The 22,615-nt window shown below is 40.2% G+C and overlaps 1 protein-coding gene across 2 annotated transcripts in view; it reads right to left on the reverse strand.

The window, feature by feature from the left end:
* Nucleotides 1–473: 473 nt before the first annotated feature.
* LOC108989697 (oligoribonuclease) overlaps nucleotides 474–22,615 on the reverse strand; it is a 36,874-nt gene continuing 14,732 nt past the window's right edge. For both annotated transcript variants that reach the window (XM_018963404.2, XM_018963405.2), the window contains 6 exons: nucleotides 17,510–17,586; nucleotides 16,420–16,501; nucleotides 16,215–16,270; nucleotides 10,145–10,231; nucleotides 2,881–2,971; nucleotides 474–869 (listed from right to left, as the gene is read on the reverse strand). In XM_018963404.2, the coding sequence (XP_018818949.1) occupies nucleotides 748–869; nucleotides 2,881–2,971; nucleotides 10,145–10,231; nucleotides 16,215–16,270; nucleotides 16,420–16,501; nucleotides 17,510–17,586 (515 nt within the window). In that variant the 3' untranslated portion in view covers nucleotides 474–747. The remainder of the gene's footprint in view (nucleotides 870–2,880; nucleotides 2,972–10,144; nucleotides 10,232–16,214; nucleotides 16,271–16,419; nucleotides 16,502–17,509; nucleotides 17,587–22,615) is intronic.

Genomic DNA, 22,615 nt, shown 5'->3' on the forward strand with positions numbered 1-22,615 from the left:
TTAGCCTTCTAACTAAATCTTTACTAATCTGTTGCAACCCGATTCAAACCTTGTGAGTCGTATTCCCTTTACGGTATTTTTTGTATCCTCCGTTTAAGTAGCAGTTGAAGTTTCTTTTATTTAACGTGCAACCTTAATTTAATGTAGTCGTATTATTCTTACTTAAATCCACTCCGAGGAGATAAAAAAATAAATACTAGAATTTCACTGGGACTCGGACCTCATATGCATCGCATATTGTGCAGTTTGATAGGTTATCCATGAAATTGAGTGCTTTTGAAAGATTGATATGTCGTTGAATGTCCAATAACACCAAAATTTATTTACTCAACCAACAGCAAAGTAACCTGAGAATGCATTCACGTAGACATTTATGATCACTTGCAAGATATTTAAATATAGAAGAGAGAAGAGAATCTGCCTATTTAGGACTAGCGTGGGAAAGAAGAATAGTGAGTATTACTGCCAGCAAGTAGGAATTAAAAACTTCCAATGTTAAAGCATTAATCATATAAATCAAAATACAGCCCATGAAATGGCCGTAGCTTTGCATAAATTATCATGGAACTGCCATATGTCTGGTTCAAATCCAAAATCAATTTAGAATCTGAGATTGTAAAAGCAACAATCAGCCGAAGAATTTACACCTGACTGGAACCCTTCTTGAGAAAAGTTAGTGATGATGAAGGAATTTGAAATTGAAACTTTCCATAAAAAGAATCCAGCTGCAGCAATTTCCCGTTTGCATCACTTCCTAGATTTGGATGCTTTGAAAATATTCTCCTTGTAGTATTTAAGCTCCATTATGCTTTCTCTGATATCATCCATGGCTCTATGTTTATTTTCCTTTGAAGGGGCTTTCTTCTGATCTGAGAAAATATTGATAACTAAATGAACACACCGCTTTACCAAGCTTAAAGTATGGACATGGCTGAAGAACCCCAATGACGAATGCCCGCCCAGTTGTGCCCATACGCTAATTAAAACTAATGGGAAGGGAGGAGGAGAATGACTGACCAGTCACCCATGATACTAACCAACCCAAAATAGAAAAGATTAGAAGGCAGCAGAAATTACAAAGTATAAATCAACTTTTGGTCAAAACAGCAACATCCTGTCAAGGAATCATGTATATCAAACAAGATATCAAATTAGGATTCGTCAGTCAAGTGACCCTTTCTCCCGTAGGGTCTGAATCCAGACACCATAAGAACTAGGATTCACTAGTCAAGTGACCCTCTCAAATATTTGTAGAATCCAGAAAGGGGAAATTACGACATCGACCCTCGCAAATATCTGTTTTCCACTTTGCTAATTAAACCTCCATAGTATCCAACATCTTAATGCAGAATGCATCATAGCCAGATAATATGTTATCGTGTGATAAAAACTGAAGTAGACCAATTACCATTGGCTTACATCCACCAATTTTAGTAGAAAAAGGGATAGGAAGCAAGACCAATTGAACAGCTCAAAAATGCTAGTCAATTGTAAGACATCAGAGTCGAGAGAATCCATTGAATACTGTATAATGAAGATGCTTACTGAGTATCAAACTCATGTTTTGTTTTTAACATGTTAACAGTATCAGGTGATAATCATGTGAGGATGAGCCCAGCCTATGGGGAGGGATGAAAGATGTGTTCAAATTTCATCTGGTAAAATAGGCCACAATTTGTTCCCAAATTTCAGGAGGAGATTTCAGTTTCCGAAATTTACAGGCTTTTTAACAAGGCATTGTTGGGCAAATGGCTATGGAGATATATCCCATAGAACATGGAGCTTTGTGTAGAACAGTTTTGGACTCAAAGTATGGTAGAGCATGGGGAGATTGGTGCTCGAACGAGATGAGTGGATCAAATGGGATGGGGCTCTGAAAGCACATCAGAAGAGGATGGACTATATTTTCTAGTTTTACCCGTTTTGAGGCAGGTGATGGGTTCCGAATCATATTCAGGCATGACATATGGTGTGGTGAAAGGGCACTTAAGGAATCCTATCCAGACTTCTTTGGTATAGCAAGAATAAAGGAAACCTCGATTGTGGACCTCCTTGACCAATATAACGGCAATCTCCAATGGAATGTCACATTTTTTAGAACTGTCCATGATTAGAGTACTTCATCTCTGAATTTTACAACCTACTCTATTCAGTTCCTATGAGGGGGGAGGTGAAGACAAGTATTTTTGGTGCCCCTCGCCCTCTGTGAAAGGGAAGTTCACAATACACTCCTACCAATCCATCTATAAGCATAATGCAAATCCATTCCCGTGGAAGAGTATTTGGAAGACAAAGGCCTCCTTAAAGGCATCATTTTCTGTATGGACAGCTTCTTTTAAGAAGATTCTCATTGTCAACAACCTAAGGAAACACTGAATCATAGTCATGGATTGGTGCTGTTTGTGTAAAAAGAGCGGAGAATTCATCAATCATCTACTAATACATTATGAGATTGCCACGACTTTGTGGAATGACTTTTTTACTATCGTGGGTGTAACTTGGGTGATGCCAAGGGTGATCGACCTCTTATTTTCATGGAGAGGTCTCCAAGGCACTTCTCATATTGTCACAATTTGGAAGATGATTCCAATTTGCCTATGGTGGTGTCTTTGGAGGGAAAGGAACGAGAGAAGCTTCAAAGAGAGAAGCTTCGAAGATTGTGAGCGGCCATTGGATGAACTTATAACTTTCTTTTTAACATGGTTCCAATAGTCGATTGTAATTGCTTTTAATGGCTTGTACTACTAGACCATCACTCCCAGCTGTGGCTCTTGTATATGATCCATGTACTTTGGCTTTTGCCGATTTTTCTATCAATAAAATCTTATTTACCAATAAATAAATAAAATTCCAATAATCGAGGTAGCATAAGATTTTCACCTCTAGGATACCACCGCATGCATAAAGCTTTCACACTGCTAACATCGACAAGTACATGAGAGAAAAGAGCAGCCAAATCTGGCATGTATTTCTGCAAAGGCACGTAGATAGGATTAGAAAGAATGCAACATGCAGTAGGTACACACCACAAGTTAATATAGGAAAAGCATCCACAGGTACCAAGCAAATAGCACGAAACCATGCTATAAAATAGTGTTCTCAATACTCATTAGAAATAGAAGACAATACAAGAAGACTCCACTGATATCAGGATCGGCAAGTAATAGTTAATATTATAAGGTCCAACTCACATTCTTTATAGAGTGCATGTAAATCAATGAGATAGCAACATTGAAAGGTAAGAAGACAAACATGCTGAAAACTAAACACTATATTGATACTAACATGGTGTCGGTAGGGGTCAGTATGAACCATTTTTTAAGTTAAACCAAAATACAATGCAATGGCCTTTTCAATTCTTTCATTTTCTCTTTATGCTATAGTTGAAGTAATAACATGCCTTGGGTATTACTGATGACAATGACAATATACATTATCAAGTGATGGTTAATTAAATTTAAGGGAGGTTTTGCAACTGAGGATGAACAGAAAAAAAGGAAAACATTGCACTTCTCCACCCTAAATTATGCATACATTTGCACCGTTTCTTTGTAAACGGAGAATAAGGAAACGAGAGAATTATGGGATAGAAACTTCTCTACCGATCAACTTGCCACAACGTGGCAATCTACTCAATATTCTTAGTTCGTTGATGAAAAGCTAGATTTGTGGCTATGTAGATTACTTCTGGATTATCATAAAAGAGTTTGAGAGGTGTATCCACAGTGCAATCCACTTCCCAAAGAAAAATTATTAACCATGTAATCTGACGTGATGTGTGGGACATAACTCAATATTATGATTTGGTGCTAGATCTTTTTTTGATAAGTAATTGAAAATTTTATTTATTTTATTTTCTAAGAAAAGGCAACTTCAGCACTAGATCTTGCAGCTGTTTGTTTCTAGAGTTAATCTTTAACACCGGTCAAACTGTTTTTCCCCCATCAACAGCCCTCCAATGTGTGACTACCATGTGCCTCAACCCCACGGTATGACGCACGATTTCCCTCTATCCATTCTCTCCCCATGGACTCAACCCAAAATCGGTTCCATTCCCTCCCACGGAACCGTCTCCGCCATTAACTCCGTCGATCTGAAATTCATCCCCTCACCCCCTCTTGCACGAAAAATGATACTTTCTGAGATGGCAATATCTCATTTTTCTTCATCCCTCGACCCCTCTCGCACGGCCCTCTCCCAGAGATCTTCGCCTCCTCCCTCGCGATGGTGGCAAGAAAACCTATAGACCTCTCCGCCCATCCTCTCCCAAGACCAGACCAGAAACCTTGAAGCCCCCCCCAGTCGTGACCCTCCCCTGTCTCTCTCGACCAGATCCAGAAACCCAAGCAGCGGTGTTTGAATTTGTAGATTCGCTACCAGCCGCCGCCGCCGACAACGTAACCCTTGAAGCCGTGACACTTCGAGGACGGATTTGGTGTCGTTAGCCCTCTAGCAGCTACGAATTCCCCCAAATATTGTACTGACCTACGAATTCTTCTGCAATTTTTGCTTTTATTTCCAAATTAATCTGATTCTGCTTCTTTAGTGGTAATATGGCTATATATTTTGACGTGAGATTGTGGTGTGAGGTTTACAAGAGGAGGCCACTTGGAAACGTTGGTTCTATGTTGGCGTGAGATTGTTGTACGAGGAACATAAATGGTGTGTAGAAATGTGGGTTTTGTTTGCTTCTGTACGAGGATCATTTTCATTTTCTTTTTCTGGAGTGTTTTTCTTATATCTACTCGAAATTACTGGTGGGCAACAGATATGGTGTTTGAAATTACTTGTGGGTGAAGGACAGGTGGCGACGAAACTAGTTGGTAATGGAACATGTGTCATGCGGCGGTGGGAGACGAAGATGGTGTTCTTCGGTGGTCTGAAATTCTGACTGAGACTCAAACTATCGATTATCCTGTGTTGTGACCCTATTGTGATTTGTGTGTAATTGCTGACATGACGGACTACTATTGGGGGCTGTTAAAGCCTTACTAACGGATGGACCGGTGCAAAGCGGCTCTCTTGTTTCTACTACTCCATGCCACTAAATTACATCCCAAGGTCAACTAGAACAGCCTACACTTGGATGTCCTTCAATATGCAATCCCTTATGATACGCCAAATCCGGCTTGGTTATTGATAGTGAAATCACTCGCCTCTCTGAAAAGAACTAGAACAGCCTGCACCTGAATGTCCTTCAATTCGCAAATGGCAACTAGATTTATGTATTAATCCACATCCTAGAGACCCTTTTTTAGATACCTAAGAGTACCGTATTGAAACCCTAATATGACACCCTCAACATCTCCAAAACGGTCTAACCACATTTACAGAATAAGACATGTCAATTAGGTATTAAGAGTAGGGAAATGCTATGCATCAGCCCCACACCAGCACACACTTCACATCACTTTTTTTTTTTTTTTTTTTACACTCAATAGGTTGAGTGTGTGCTGGTGTGGGGCTGATGCAAATATTTTTCCTTAAGAGTAAGATAATTAAAACTCCCACCAGCCTCCTATACTTATTTGGATCATCCATAAGCTCTCCCAGATGAACTATTAATTTATGGTTCAGAATCTTGGAGTATCAATTAGCTTGGATCCTAATAGACTTGTATCTAGCAAAAGATCAAAAGTATACTTCCTTCAGAAAGATTGGTAGCACTAACCAGACCAAACAAAGCTAGGCCAAGAAAATATCTAAATTTGCACCGATCCAAAGAATGAAACCCAGACTGTAGAAACTGCTTCAACTCTTACAACTTTTTTGGTATCATTACCAGTCCAAACAATATTGTCAACATATACTACCGTAACACAAGCTAGAGATAGAATGACTAATGAAATTGCACAACAAGAGATAGAACATAGAAGCTTCAGCCACCAGAGAAAACGTTTATTCAAAATCCACACCATAAGTATGTGCCTATCCTGTTGCAACTGATCAGGCTTCCAGACGTTTGGCTTGTCCATCAAGTCAGTATTTGAAGCTATACATCTATTCACATCCAATTATTTTTTTAGCAGGGGCAATGGAACCAGATCCCTCCCATGTACCATTTCAATTCAAAGCAGTCATTTCCTCCATAGATTTCTTCCAACCCATCCAAGTGAACGCCTAAGAGAAGTAGGAATAGAAATGGAAGACATCCCAGCAGTAGAACAAGAAAAGGGAGTAGACAACGCATGAAAGAAAGTGAGGAAAATGTTTAGCAACAGAGGTTAAGCAGAAAATGGTACTTTTATTTCCCAACAAAAATATGTTCTCAATCTACTCAAAGAAACAGGGATGCTAGGAGAAGGTGATTTTAACAATTCTAGAAAAGTCCAAGCCATATGGGGGCCTATACACAAAACAAATTAGTCAAGGTTACAATTGAAGCTCCTCAAAATCATTATAAAGACTGAACTTCACCTTCCCAAGCAATGTAGGATCTAATTCACCACTTCCCAATCTCCCCCCTTAAACTATCTCACGTTGTTAGGCCATTTCATGATAGGTGACACAGTTCATGTCCCACACTTCTAGTTGAGTTTGACCTGATGCCATTTGTAACAACCCAAGGAAAACCTAAATCATATATGGATATACTCCAAAACAACTACTCAATGTTACAATTGTAGCTCCTTGAAATCATTATAAAGAGCAAAAACTTCTCATTCTCAAATCATATGGGATCCCATTCACCACTTTCCTCAATCCAGTGTACTACAATTATGGGAGTCATATGATGGATAAAGGCATACAACAATTGGTTGGAAGACTAATTTATCTGGCCCGCACTCATCCAAGCATTGCCAATTAGTTAATATAGTGAGCTAGTTCATGCAATCTCCAAAAGAGTTCATACACTCACCACACCATAACTATGGGTGTATCCTTCAGTTACAGATTGGAGATCTACTTCAAAGAATTGTACCTTTGTGGGAAGTAACTTGTTACCTGACATGGGGAAAAAAAAGCAAGTACGCACTAGATCAAGTGTAGAAGCTGAATTTTCGAGCCATGGCATGCGGAATAGGTAAACCATTATGGCTAAAAACACCATTTAAGGGACTTGAATAGATTTAAAGATCAAATGAGGTTGTCATGTGACAATAAAGTTGCGATGAACATTTCAAATAATCCACTCCAACTTGATCAAACCAGACACGTCAAAGTTGAGAAACATTTAACAGGAGACATTGCATGCAGAATTATTTTTACAACAGTATTGACTAGTCGGTCGGGTCTTTCACACAACTTTACACAAGTTAAGCATTCAAAAAATCTTTGCCTCAGCTTGAGGAAGAGTGTTGATAAATTAATATTTTTATAACTAAGGGCAATTATGTAATTGTAATATTGGTGATGTTAGGGGCATGCTGCTTTCTGCAACAGTTTCCTCTCCGTACGAAGCCGTAACCTGTGTGAACAGTGAGTTGAGAGAAATCCTAACCCTACTTCCCGCCGCCACCCCCACCCACCATCGATCAAAGAGGGACGCCGCAGTCACAGACGAGGCCGACGTGCCCCGGCATCCTTGCTGAGGGCCGTCGGCGTCGGTTCCTCGCCGGCAAACTCTTTCTGTGTGTTTCTTTGACGGCGTCGGCCACCGAGCACTTTGATTCCGTCACAGAGTTGATCGACTGACCCAGACGACTCCATTGTGGGTCTCCGACGTCAGTGCTTCTCCGACGACTGGGATTTTGCTGCTACTCTTCCGTTACCTCCTCCTGCAAAACTGTGATTTAAGCCTTTCCACTAGCCACCGATACAGATTGCTTCGACGGACTCCGGCGACCATCTTGTGGGCCTTCGGCGTAGGTCATCCTCCGGCGACTGGTAGTTTTCTCCAATAACTCAGGGATTTTTGGCAAAAAATCCATTAACTCAGGGCCTCCTTCAAATCTTTTTTTTTTTTTTTTTAACCTTAAGAGGATGAAGCGGGAACAATAGAAAGCAGTGGGAACAGATTTGCAGTGGGTTTGACAATGACGATGAAGCACGATGCGGTTTCGTCCCAATTGGAATGAGAGAGTTGGTTGAAAGTTGAATAAAAAACTTTCGTTTTTACGAAAGAGGGAGGTAATATTTTTCGTATTTCTGAATGTAGCAAAAGGATAGCTAAGTTCATGTATCTAGGGGGGGACGACAGCTTCGTGGGTGGCTAAAGGGATTGATGATTGTTTAAAACTTAACTGCCATGAAGGTTTCTTCAAAGAGTTAAGGATGGTTAATGGAGTTTTTAGCATTCAACATCATGTTAATGCAAGGGGTAGTTTTCTGCAACTCTCTGAATTCCGAAATGGAAGGAGGAAAGGTTTGTTGGTAATTCCGGAGGGCGCAAATGGCATTGGATGGAAAGGTTTTCTGCAATCCATTCTAAGTGTCACTGATTCCAAAGCCACTACTAGAAGTGGGGAGTTTGTTGATAGAAAAACAGTGGGAAGGCCTTCCTCAATCAAAGGTGCTTCGTACGCAGCGGTGTTGAGGTCACTAGTGGGTAGTCAGGCCGAGATCAGCTCAACTGTAGAAAGAAAGGGCAATGCACTTGTACGAGACAAAAAGATCTAAGGTGACATTGGGTGAGTTGGAGGGAGTCTTGTGGGATGTCAAATCCCAATTGAAGGGAGTTATGGATTATGTAAGAGATCTAATGATTAAAGTGGATCAATGACCGAAGGTACAAGTGTGCCGGAAAGTGTGCAGGCAAAGGGTGTGTCGAAGATTGGATCGTTGGACGCTGGCATCTTTGTTCATGCCAATGTCACTATGCCTTCTGAGGGAGCTGTAGGGTCTCAGGCACCAGTTGCAGATGAAGTTGGTCCTTTTGTCCAGGGTTCATTTGTAGTTGAAGACGGGGGTCCCTCCAAGGTCTCGAGTATTTTGGAAGATACAGTCGAGCCTCTTTTAGAAGATGCAAACGGGGCAACAGAAGGTAGTGCTTCCCCTCTTGAGGAAGCAGCACGGCAAGGATCGTCGAGGGGTGGAGCTAATACACACAATGTTGATGGAGGGGAGGAATTTGCAATGGTAACAAATGGAGGGGACAACCATACAGATGTTGAGCAACCATTGGGCGGGAAGGATTTGTCATTGGTGCCTCGTGTGGGGGAAGGTTCAGAATTGGCGTTGGTGCCCCGTGTGGGGGAAGATTTAGAGTCGAGGGCACAGTCGAGTATTGTGGCTGGGGATAATGTCGTTCCCCTGGTTTCTCTTCCTCCAATCAACGATGTAGCGGGTTCAACATTCTGAATAAAGATAACGGGTTTCTAATTGTCATAATGTCGAGTATGACATGGTTAAACACCTAAATTTCTAATTCAACCCTCCTAAGGTAACTGAAGTGCACATCCTAGTCCAGTTGACAAGATGATTCTTGGCAATATCTGCAATATTGCTCCACAAGAAATCCCATCGAAACATCTCAATACTATTTGCTGTGCTATCTGGGATAGGGAACAATGACAAGTACTATGTTGGTGGGGAGTAGATATAGTGCTTTTGATTAAAGTTAGCCAGTAACCTTTTCACAGGTAGAGTTGCTTCCACCCATCCAGTCTACGCTTCACTTACTTAGCACTGCCCCCGAAGGCAGTGCTAAGTATTTCAATATTAAGGCTGCCATTCTACACCCATAAACGCTAGCTGGGTCACCGTTAAATGATTCCCCTTCTTTCTTTCGGCTGCTACAAGAATGGAATATTCCAAAGCATTTGCTTTTGAAAGAATTTGAACTAATTGTGCCATATTCAGAGGTGCAAAAGAAAACAAAAGAATATTTATCGGACATTGTGGCTCATCAAGTCTTTTAGATTCTGCACATGTTTTATATATTTGACATCATTAGCCTTTTCACTGCTAGTTATATGAAAGGAAAGTTGTATCACTTTCCCCACATATTACTTCACTTATCAACAACTAAACATTGGCATTCATTCAAGCTTCAATCATACTAACAAACTTTTTTTTTATAAGTATCATACAAAGAAATTTTGATGTCCATCACAATGTGTGTGCAGCCCGCATGACTTGAGTGAAAATAACTATGCTTTATAAATGTATTTTTTTTAATTAAACTTTATAAATGTATTTCAAATGGCCAAACAGCTGGTAAACGAAAAAAAAATAGTAAAAGACTGTAATATGTAAGATGTACCTTGAGAAATAGAAAATCCACATAAATTGAATTTCCTGCCAAAAGGGGTGTGTATGTACCAACATTTCTCTTTACAAATTCCATAACCTGCGATGTTCAAGTATATTATCACAATAACTAAAGGACCAAAACAGAAAATGAACAGCTCAACTAGAGTTTTAAGATTTTGAAGTTTCATTTACACCATAATAGAAGGCCTAGTAAAGCATGAAAACTCAAACCTACAAAATCTGATTCTAGATGAAGCCAGAATGGAAAGAGAAAAAGGGATGTAATTATCAACAATACGTACAAACGAGAAATGTTTTAATAATGAGCGCACTATGGATGAAATCTGGAAATTCTTTGTGTTTTCTTTATTTCAATGGTTTTCAGCTTTAGTGCTTAATGGAGATTCAGCTCATGATTTTCTGTTTTCGTTTCCTTCTTTATAGAATGTAATTAGGTGTTTTCTTTTGTATACTTCCTGTATGCATGGGCTGCGCCTATTTCATTCGATGAATAAAATTCTTTCTTACTTATAAAAAAAAAAATATGTACAAACACAAACATGTAGAATATTAAAAAATATATAGTGATTAATCCTGTTGATACAAGATTGGCACCATCAGGTTCCTTTGTGACCAAAAACTACGACCATTCACCAGATAACCTACACAACAAAGCACACTGATTTTGCTTCTGTTAAGTGGTAGGTTGTCCAGATTGATGCGGTTCATGGGCCCATAAGTATGAATGCATTTTTTTAAAGGCAATTGAACATTATATCGAATAGCAAAAAGGCTTATCTCGAGTACACAAGATGTTTACAAGGAAAACACCTAGGAATAGAAAAACATACAAGAAATCGTGAAGACTCGGCACATTAAAATCAATAACAGATGCCAACAGAAACAAAGTATTGAAGAAGGTTTTAAGTTCTTCCATTGTCTGCTCATGGTCTTGTCCTCGATATGCATGATCTCAATAGAGGAGTATCTTTATTCCGGGCCCAAGATACGGCTTCTATTGACAGAGCAAAAATAGGGAATCTGCATAAAATATTTGAAATATTTAAAAAGCCATGGACCCCACATCCTATATTTTTATCAGTTTCGAGTAGAATATTGTCAATAGGGGATTTCTTGCTCAGATTTTGATTTCTGCAAACTGGACCAGTTTGTGATCCAGGTCATCCAAGAGCCCTCAAAAGTTCTATCATTCTTTTCCCTCCAAATACACCACACTAAGCAGATAAGAGCCATCTTCGACACTCTTGCAATTTGGGGAATGCCGTATAACTCTCTCCAGTTTCTAAAGAGGTCTACTATCCTTCTAGGCATAATCCATGACAACCCAACTCTACCACAGAAGTTGTTCCATAAGGCTCTGGCAACCTCACAGTGTAGTAAAAGGTGGACTACATATTATCTCCTCTTTCTGCATATACAGCACAAAACAGGTACAATGATATGACATATCTTTACGTTATTGATGGCAAAGATCTTCCCTATGGAAGCTGTTGAAACAAAAAAAAAAAAAAAGATGCTCTTAGAGGTGCTTTTATCCACGAAACACTCATCCAAGGAAATAACAAGAACTCCAATCCCAAGGTACAAGAACCAGATAGAATGATCAGACGATAAACTTTCCTTTCTTAGGTGTCCATAGAGTCTCATCTACACGACCAAGACATAATCTAGAAAGTACAAGTGATTAAAAATTTTGTGACGGCTTCAGCTTCCCAATAATGAGCTATCTGAAAGGACTGATATTCCACTAAAAAGAGCCATAGGAATATTCCAATAATTCAGCCACTAAAGTCTGCTACACACTTGTGATACCATATGCCTCTGTGAAAGCTCCCTTGAATGCCCAGTCTCCGCATCATAAATCATGACAACTTATCCCAGAGTCATCACCCACCAATCTGATGTGGCTGCATACAGTCCACATTACCTTTCCATATTTGTTCACCACCCCACCCCATGCAACCCATATTTGTTAAGACAATGGAAGGTGAACATCATTTGTTAGATGGAGACTAAATTGAAGCTTATCACAAGTATTATCCGGAGCATTTGGGGCTGTCAGTACGTAGCCTGGTCATATTTAGATTTGAACGGGGCATCGGGTGGAGTCTTGGTAATGTGGGATAAAAGGGTAGTGGAGAATCTCAATGAGTTTGTTGGGGAATACTCGGTGGGGTGTTCGTTTAAAAATTTTGAAGATCGTTTTTTGTGGGCATTTGCTAGGGTTTATGGTCCTAATTTGGATACCGAGAGGCAGTTATTATGGGAAGAGCTTGCAGGGTTGTGTACTTGGTGGGATGCCCCATGATGTACTGGTGGGGATTTCAATGTAACAAGGTTCCCAAGTGAGAGATCAGGGGCGACAAAACCATGCAATGGTTGAATTCTTTGATTTCATATTCGACATGGATCTTATGGACATCCCTCTTATTGGGGGTACATCTACATGGTCTAATAATCATGCCTGGTCTAGATTGGATACTATCCCTAGTTTGGGAGATGCATTTTCCAGATGTATGCCAGAAAAGACTACCACAATTATATTCATATCACTTTCCTATATTGTTGGATTATGGAGGCATCCAAGGGGGACAAAGGCCCTTTAAATTCGAGATCATGAAGCTAAAAACTGATGGGTTTGTGGAATTGATTAGAAAATGGTGGATACTATCCCTAGCTTGGGAGATGCATTTTCCAGATGTATGCCAGAAAAAACTACCACAATTATGTTCATATCACTTTCCTATATTGTTGGATTATGGAGGCATCCAAGGGGGGACAAAGGCCCTTTAAATTCGAGAACATGAAGCTAAAAACTGATGGGTTTGTGGAATTGATTAGAAAATGGTGGAGCTCATATCAGTCACAGGGTACTCCGAGCGTCATATTTGCCGGTAAATTGAAAGTTTTGACGAAGGATTTGAAGTTGTGGAATGAACATGTATTTGGCAATTTCAAACATCAAAAGAAGACCCTACTCGAAGAGTTACAAAGATTGGAGGGTGAAGAAGAAGAGAACACCCACAAAAGCCATGTCATTTCAGAATTAGAAAGGGTGATCCTAATAGAGGAGATTTCTTAGAGGCAAAAGTCAAGGGCCTTGTGGCTTAGGGAGGGGGACAAATACACAAAGTTTTTTCACCAGGTTGCCAACTCACATAGGAGGAATAATGCCATCAAGACCATGACCATAGATGGATGTGTATCTTTAGACCAACCAATGATCAAGAATCATAATGCTGGACATTTTGAAGAGTAGCTTTCGGAACCGTTTGATTGGAGGCCTAGATTAGATGGTCTATCTTTTGAGGCCAGTGATCAGACAAGTATGGTTTGGCTTGAGAGACCCTTTGAAGATGAAGCGGTACAACAAGTAGTTAGGAAAATGAACAGGGACAAAGCTCCGGGCCCTGATACTTTTACTATGACATTTTTCAAACTTGTTGGGAGGTGGTGAAAGAGGATGTCATGCGGGTTTGTCATGAATTTTTCACTTTTGGACAGCAGGATCAAGTCAAGAGTCCCAGGTAGTTTATGAAATTAGACATGGAGAAGGCTTATGATCACATTAATTGGGAATTCCTTTTTTATTTTTTGAGGAGATGTGGTTTTGGGGAGAGATGGAGGGTGTGGATGGGGCATTGTGTGTCAATAGTTCGTTTCTTGGTTTTGGTGAATTGTGATCACGTGGGTTTCTTTAACAGTTCCCGAGGGTAAATCTCTCTAAAACGAAGCTGGTTGCTTTGGGTTTCGTGCGCAATGTCAAGGGGCTGGCCAACATATTGAGCTGTGTGGTCTCTTCGCTGCCTATGAAGTACCTTGGCCTTCCGTTGGGAGCATCATTGGCCAAGACTATTTGGGATGAGGTGTTAGAGAAGATATGAGCGTGGGCTAGCTGGGCGGAAAAGATTGTATTTGTCTAAAGGGGGTCGGATTACATTAATAAAGAGTACCCTCTCAAACATTCTCACATATTTCTTGTCATTATTTCCTCTTCCAACTAGTGTTGCCTCTCGGATATAGAAGCTCCAATGAGATTTTTTGTGGAGTGGACTTGGCAACAAGTTTAAGTTTCATTTAGTTGGGTGGGATAAGGTGTGCTCTCCAATGAGGGGTGGTGGGTTGGTGCTCTAATGCAGTTAGAGGGGATATGGAGTGGGGCTATGGTTGTGGAGATAAAATTATTAAAGGGAAACATTATGGAAGGTGGTGATTGATACTAAGTATGGGAGTACAGGGAGGGGTTGGTGGTCTTTCTCTAGCAACACTAGGCTGTGTATGGGGGATGGCAATAGAATCAATTTTTGACATGATGTTTGGGTTGGAGATATGGCTCTTAAGGATGCCTATCGCTCTATTTTCACAATTGTACAGGAACAAGATGTTTTGGTGGCTGACTTGTGGAAAATTAGTAATGGTGGGCAGCAATGGAATGTTAGCCTCAGTAGGGAGGCACATGATTGGGAAGTAGGTGTCCTTGTTGAGTTCTTTAACTTGTTATACCCCATTGGACCTGTTGATGCATTGGTGTATAAGTTGGTGTGGAAGCCTTCCAGCAAAGGAAAATTTTCGGTACACTCTTTCTATGAGACTCTCACTACTCAAGCTAGTAATCACTTTCCTTGGAAGAGCATTTGGCGGAGTAAAGCACCTCCTAGGGCTACTTTTTTTGTTTGGACAATATCCTTACAGAAGATTATGACTATTGATAATCTATGGAAACGTGGGCTATCCTCATTGACTGGTGTTGTATGTGCAGAAATAGCAGTGAAACAGTGGATTATTTACTTCTACATTGTGAGTTTGCAAGGGCCATATGGAATTACTTTTTCAGCAAAGTGGGATTAGCATGGGTCATGCCGGGGAGGGTGGCTGATCTACTAGCTAGCTGGAGAGGGATCATGGAGACACCACAGATTGCAATTGGGTGGAAGATGGCTCCCATTTGTCTACTTTAGTGCATCTGGAGTGAAAGAAATGCTAGAAATTTCGAGGATCGTGAGCGCTCTTTGGAAGAGTTTAAGAGATTTTTCTAGAAGACTTTATTTATGTGGACCATTGCTATAGGGGTTGGCTCAAGTGGTAAAGGTCTTGGGCTTAGGGGTATGCTCCTCCTAGGTCTAAGGTTCAAATATCCTTAACGCAAACAATCTCTAAGGGCGATCGGACTGGAGGATTTTCCCATTGAATTACCCGAGGTGCACTTGCGGAAAACTCATTGCCGAGGGCCTGTGCACCCCTAGGATTAGTCGGGACGCTGTTTCGAACACCTGGTGCCAATAAAAAAAAAATGGTCTTAACTTCCATGATTTCCTTGTAACTGTTTCTAAATCCTAAATAAGTGTAGTCACATGTATACTTCATGTGTACTTGGACTATGTCTATCTCTATATCAATAAAATATCTTCTTACTTATCAAAAAAAAGAAAAAAACTTTGCCAAATATGGGGCCTATGCTCCAAAATGATCAATCAATGGTACAATGAAACCTTTTGGAATCATTGTAAAGAGCAAGAACTTCTCTCTTCCATGTAATATGCGATCTCATTCACCCACCTATACTTACTGCGGGGTATCACAAAGTGATGGAGTCTATGGGGATTATACATTGGCTTATTCCTATAGAAATGTCAAAGACAGTTTTTCTTGGGCTTTTGATGGTGTTTGCGAGCCTAATTGTGATCGCAAAAGAAGTTTTTTGTGGGACAAGTTGGCAACATTACCCTTCTTTTGTGGGACAAGTTGGCAACATTACCCACTAATTGAGTAGTTGGCAGGAAGTTCCATGATGTATTGGAGGTGATGTCAACATTACCCACTTATCTTGAGCTGGCATAAACAATTTTCTTCCAAGTAGCATAAACAACACACATTTAAAGATTCTAGACATGCATAAAAAGAACTATAATCTCAATATCTTCCATATGAAGAGAGATAACATAATCCTGTCCAGGCTATTGAACGTAGTTAAATTAAGCTCGCATGCTAGTTAAATGAATACATAATAAGAGAGAATTAAATATGAGTAACTTTCACCACTTAGTAAGATTCTAACACACCTGCTTTTCAGCTTCTTTTTCACAAGTTGTGCTGTGGAGAACTTTCTTTGTCAACCCTATATTTATTTTAAACCATTAGTTATAGTTCCCTGCATGATTAAAAAAGAAAAGAAAAAAGAAAGAAGTTCCCTGCATGATATACACAGAAAATATGGCTGATAGAAAGACAATTTACAAGTGTCAAACCAACATATGCACCACTTACCGCTAGCTGCATGATGGTTTTGACACCACTCACCCATCCTATCTAAATTCTCTTTGCTTTGATGGATGACTAAATCCGGACCCTAAAAGAAGAAAAATAATTTGAAACATAAGATAGAAGAATAATGGATGTAATGATACTTCTTAGTCAATATGTGATTGATTGATGATGATATAGTAGAGTTCTGTTTTTTTTTTTGTGACAACTATAGCACAACCAAAAGCTTTTCTCACCAAATTTTTACATGTTATCTTCACGCTCATTTTTAACTGTAATCTTCATGTGCATGCTTGCTTTAGGAGAACATGTCTATTACAAGTACAGAGGAAGTATGCAAGAGAGACACCTTAGCAGAAAAAGAAAATATGGCATAATACCTTATCCATTGTATCATCAACAGAATCAAGTTTTTCCTTCTGTTTAACCTCTTAAACTTTAGTTCGCAACAAACAATCACTGAATCTAAGGAGTGAGGTAAATAGATATAAGGCAGTTGGAATGAGGTAGAAAGAGCTGACAGGCAATTCAAAGCAAGAAATTAAGGTAGGTGCAAGTCTGCACACCAAGCAAGAAAATGGTTAGATTAATTATCTAGCTCATACACCAAAAAGCCTTCTTGTTAGTAAACTAGATTTGCAAGCTATGCAAGCCCGGCTCTCCTGGCACTATGGTAGGATGTGCATTGTATATGACATATGGCTGTAAGGACAGGTAACTATAATTTAGACCAAAATGCATAAAGCTGAGTACCCCCGACCATCGTCAAGAACCCCCATAGTTGTCAAGCTGCAAGGTAGGCTTGAAAGAAGGTTCTCAAATGGATTAGCAATTGGCTGTGGAAGTACATTTCATTACACCTTGAACAACTACAATAATCTAGTCAAAAGGAAACTAGATAACAACTTTGATATAAGGCAAGTTTATAGGGTAAGTTGAAATCGTATTGCCAAAAAAATAAGAAAACAAAAGCACATAACCACACATGTTTGAAAGAAAAATATTTTTTTCAAATAAAAATATTATAAGAATACAACAAGAACAAAATAAAACAACAGTATGCAAGAAAATACACCTATGAATAAGAACATACCTCCAATGTCTTGGTTAGTTTTCCATCGGTAATAATGCAAGCAATCTCCAGGATTCTATCAACTTCAACATTTAAACCTGCATAGACATGGACGTACAGAAAGAAAAATGAGAAATTAAGGCTGTGTTTGTTTCAATGAAAAACGAGGAAAAACAGATAATGTATTCAGATGAAAATATTTTCTGAAAAAATTGTTGACTTTCAGATGTTTGGTTGGCATGTTGAAAATGATGTGAATAAGAATTTTCAGTGTTTGCATCTATTGAAAATCATGACTGTAATTGTATGACTTTTTTTTTTTTTTTTTGGTCGGAAAACCTCTCCAAGGCAGAGTCCTTCGGACCCACCTCTGCAGAGTAAACCCCCGTCTCGTGCACCGCGCCCTTGGAAGTTTCCTTACACAGAACTAGTTAACTCGCTGGCTTTTCACCAGGGAGTGTAGCCCCAAAGGATTGTTTGCACCCATGAAGTGTTGAACCTTGGACCTTGAAGGGAGTGATACCCCAAGATCAAGGCCTTTCCCACTTGGTCCAACCTTTGGGGTTAATTGTATGACCTTTCTTTTATTATATTTCTAAAATATATAAATATGATGAATCAAAAATATTATTTGTGAAGTCATACAATTACAGTTAATAGAAATAGAATAATCCGTTAATTTTCTCATATGTCACAGTTAACGTAAAACATGTACCCAATCATAGACTGCCAATGTCAAGTTAATTTTAAAGAAAAATAATTAAATATTTTTTAACAAATAAGAAACATATTTTTATAATAAAAAGCAAATTGTATTTTTAAAATTTATTTTTATAATAAAAAAGATGTAATTAAATTTTTAAGAAAAAAATAAAACGATATGGGGTCACATGTTTTATTTGAGCAGAAGACAACATCTATCTTTTGTCTAGATGCAGAGGAATGCGTGAAGGGGTAGAAATGACTTACGCCCTCGAGAGGGGTAACTCATTTTCCACAGAGACACAAGAGTTGCCTATTAACCCACTAGTCCTTTTTCCATTGACCTCTACTTTCCACCCATTCCAAAAAGACAGATGAAAACATTTTCCACAAAAATATCTTCAGCCAAAACAAACACAGCCTAAAAGGAACTTAAATTTTCTTTTGCATTGTCAGGTAACCACGCATTTGGCATGAAAAGTGAATGTCATAACAAACAACATCAAAATTCACTAAGAAAATAATCTTTTGCTTAGACAGATCGCCAGCAAAATGTAATACAATACAGGAGGGATGTTTCCTTTTCTTTATTCATCTATTTATTATTTTTTTGCAGGGGGGCCAGGGGGCATAGAAATATACTATGAAGTGGAAGATCTAGAGTTAAGTGAACACAACACAGGAAAATTAGATCCGAAGCCCCATCCAAAAACGGATGTTAGAGGGTCTACCCCAGGAGGGTATAAATGTCAATTGTGAGTTGAGTAATATATAGTGCAACAGTAAGGGGTAGGACAAGATTTTTTAATTACCCATTAGTTCTCTCAAGATCCTAACCTTGAGGTCTGAGGGGCTTAATGGTGAGTTTTACGGCTGAACAGAGAGTTGTAGGTGAGCTAGTGTGATCATGGGGGTCCTGAAACAACTAGTTATAGAATCAAAGGTGTTTGTTCTGATGAAGGATGGAGGCTCCTTGCTCATAACAGAGAGGAGTTGGAAGATAGTGAAGGAGATGAGACTTGGAAGCACTGGTGAGCATTGGTTTATCAGAACGCTGGAGGAGGTCTGAGGGGTGGGACAAAGGACTTCTACACTACGGCTAGAGAGGGTGCTAGAAGTTTCATGGCACATAGGTGTTCAAATGCCCGTGGTAGATTCATGGCGCTAGTGGAATATAGTGGGGGTGGAGCATGAAACTTTATCTTCATACCGGAAGAAATGGAGGGGAGGGGAGGGGATGGAGGAGGATGGCTGCTACGATGAGGGAGGCCATGTCGGAGGAGGAAGTCGTGAACCATAATAGAGGTGAGATATCGTAGAGGTTGCCGATGGTGGAGGCTCAAATGTAAAATCGCTTGTACAGGAAGGCACTAGTGCAAACGCCGTCGCCAGTGCAATCTAGAGAGCACGGTGGTGGGCCAGGTCAACGCAAAACTACCGTGAGACATAACAACGGGCATACAACTAAAATGGCTCCTCAACTCAATCGTACAGTACGTACACAATGGAACGATGGCGGTGGCAAGTCCTTTGTCGGTTTTTCAGGAGGTGGCGTGCATAGTACTTTGAAAGATATGAAAGCATAACTAGCGGCACTGCAAGAACAAGTTAATATATTGATACAGTGCGTTGAGGAAGAAGAAGAGGTGGGTTTGGGCTACGCGATCCAAAAGACTATTGGGCTTGACAAGACTGGGCATGGGCAAGGGCCCCAATCCATGGGACTTAATGAAAAAAACGTGGGCCTTAAGCGTGTGGATGGGCAACAGTTAATAAATCAAATGGAAAAGGCCCGAGTCTCTACGCCTCAGCTCGTGGGGCAATCTAAGGGCAAGGCAAAGATAGGAGCCCAGCCCATGTGGCGTATCAGAGAGGGGGGCGAGGCTAGGCCTTCCACAAGTGGGAAATAGCCAATCGTGCGGGAAAACATTCCGTTACCCTTGCTCCTACCAAGAAACCTTCAACAGTGATCCAGTTGGTGGAGACGATGAAGGTAGTGTCCCGCCAGTAGCACCAGAAAGGTGTCACGTTGACGCCGCACCGTTGATTGTTGGATCTCAGGCCCAACAAGGACAGACAAGGCCGACGAACAGTGAGGAAGAGTCCTCTCTTGAGCTTCAAGTGGCATCTTCTTTGGCGAAGGGTTTCCAGCCTCTGGATGTCGACCGAGTATTATTTTCAAAGTCTAGGAGCAATGAGGGAGAGGTTTTGGGGCCACCACTAATGTTAGCCCCACATTTGACTACTCTAAGAGGTCTTCTATTGCTGAGGAGGAGACAGGGCTGCTGGTGGCCTCGCAATGGGCATCAATGGAAGGGCATGAGATGGATGGGGAGCCTATACCCCTGAAGTTTCTACCACCGTGTCAGCATACTATTCGGACTAGGTTATGAATAAGGTGCAGGAAATCCAGCGTTGTGTGGGGATTGAGTGTGAAGGTTTTGAAGAACAATTTATGGATTTGCTAACCGCCATTGAAGTAGGAAATATTTTTTTTATAGGTAAAAGTAAAATATTATTGAAATAAGGATAGTAATAGAATACACCAGAAGTATACAAGCAGGTCATGAAAATTTTACAAATAAAGGCTGAAGCCCAAGAAAATAAAGTATTGTAGAAGAATCGCTTCAACTCATCCACAGAACGCTCCATGTCTTCAAAGCACCTATTATTTCTCTATAGCCTCAAGCACCACATAATGCAATAAGGGATCATTCTCCACACAGCAGCTATTTGTGAATTCCCCCTAGTTCCATCCAACACCCCAGAATATTCCTAACTTTTCTGGGCATAACCCAAGCCAACCCTGTCCTATTAAGGATTTCATTCCATTAACACCTTGCCACCTCACAATGTAACAAGAGATGATCCACTGATTCCCTATCATTCTTGCACAAGAAGCACCAATCTGCTATGATAAGACCACGTTTTCTCAAATTATCCAACGTGAGCATCCGCCCAAGAGATGCAGTCCATACAAAGAAAGCGATCTTAGGCAGTACTTTACTTTGCCATATAGCCTTCCAAGGAAAAGTATGATCATTAGATACTCCCAAGAGGGCCTTGTAGAAAGAGCGCACCAAAAATTTGTTATTTACATTCAAAAACCAGATCATTTTATCCTCCGTCTCACTGCCCATCGATATTGCATATAGCGAGTCGAAAAAATCAGCAAGCATATCCAATTCCCAATCATGAGCAGCTCTCGAGAAACTTACATCCCAATGGACAACACCATTAGAAATTACCATTAAGTCAGCCACAACAGCCTCTTTTGTCGCTGGAAATCTGGTAAAGCATGGGAAACACCTACTTAAGGACCTGTTCACTGCACCAAGCATCATGCCAAAAGTAAACTCTATCACCTCTTCCAATTGCAAATCTAAAACACTTGGAGAATCTACCCCATCCTGCTTTAATATTTTTTCCACAAGCTCACACCATGTGACCCTCTAACTTCCTTAGAACACCATCCCCCATCATACTCCCATACTTAGCATCTATAACTTATTGCCATAGACCCTACCCTTCCTTATGGTATCTCCACAACCATTTCCCCAAAAGTGCTTTATTGAAGGACCCTCACATTGCGCACCCCCAACCCACCACATTTAATTGGTAAGAAAACTTTATCCCTCCCCGTAAGATGGAACTTAATTTCTTCCCCCATGCCTCCCCAAAGAAAGTTTCGAAAAATTTTCTCCATACAAGAAGCCACACTAGCAGGTAATGAAAAAAGGGATAAGAAATATGTAGGGAGGTTAGAAAGAGTGCTCTTGATAAGAGTCAAACGACCACCTTCGGACAAATATATCCGTTTCCACCCAGCCAATCATCTTTCAATTCTTTCTAACACACCATCCCAAATGGTTTTTGTCTTGAAAGCAGCCCCCAATAAGATGCTAAGATATTTCAAAGGCAGCGAAGCAACCTTGCAGCCCAGATATTCGCCGAGTCTTGGATATTATGTACACCACCCACGGGAACCATTTTAGACTTTGAGAGATTTACCTGCAAGCCTGACACCACTTCAAAACATAGTAGTACAGCCCTCAAATACTGCAAATTATCATTATGCGGCTCGCAAAACAAAAGTGTGTTATCAGCAAAAAAAAGGTAGAGATATAGAAACCCCACCCACTGAAAATCCAACAAGAAAACCTCCATTCATCGCCACACACAACATTCAACTTAGTACTTCCATAACAACAAAAAATAGCAAAGGGGAGAGTGGATCCCCTTGCCGTAAGCCCCTAGAGCTATTAAAGAATCCTTCCGGTGCTCCATTCAACAAAACCGAGAAGCAAACATGATATCCATCTATCCCCAAATCCACACCTCCCAAGTAAATAACACAAAAAGTCACAATTAACATGGTTAGAAGCCTTTTCCACGTCTAACTTGCACAAAAGCCCAGGTATGCCC

This window comes from Juglans regia, chromosome 14 (assembly GCF_001411555.2).
Source record: "Juglans regia cultivar Chandler chromosome 14, Walnut 2.0, whole genome shotgun sequence".
Taxonomy (NCBI): domain Eukaryota; kingdom Viridiplantae; phylum Streptophyta; class Magnoliopsida; order Fagales; family Juglandaceae; genus Juglans; species Juglans regia.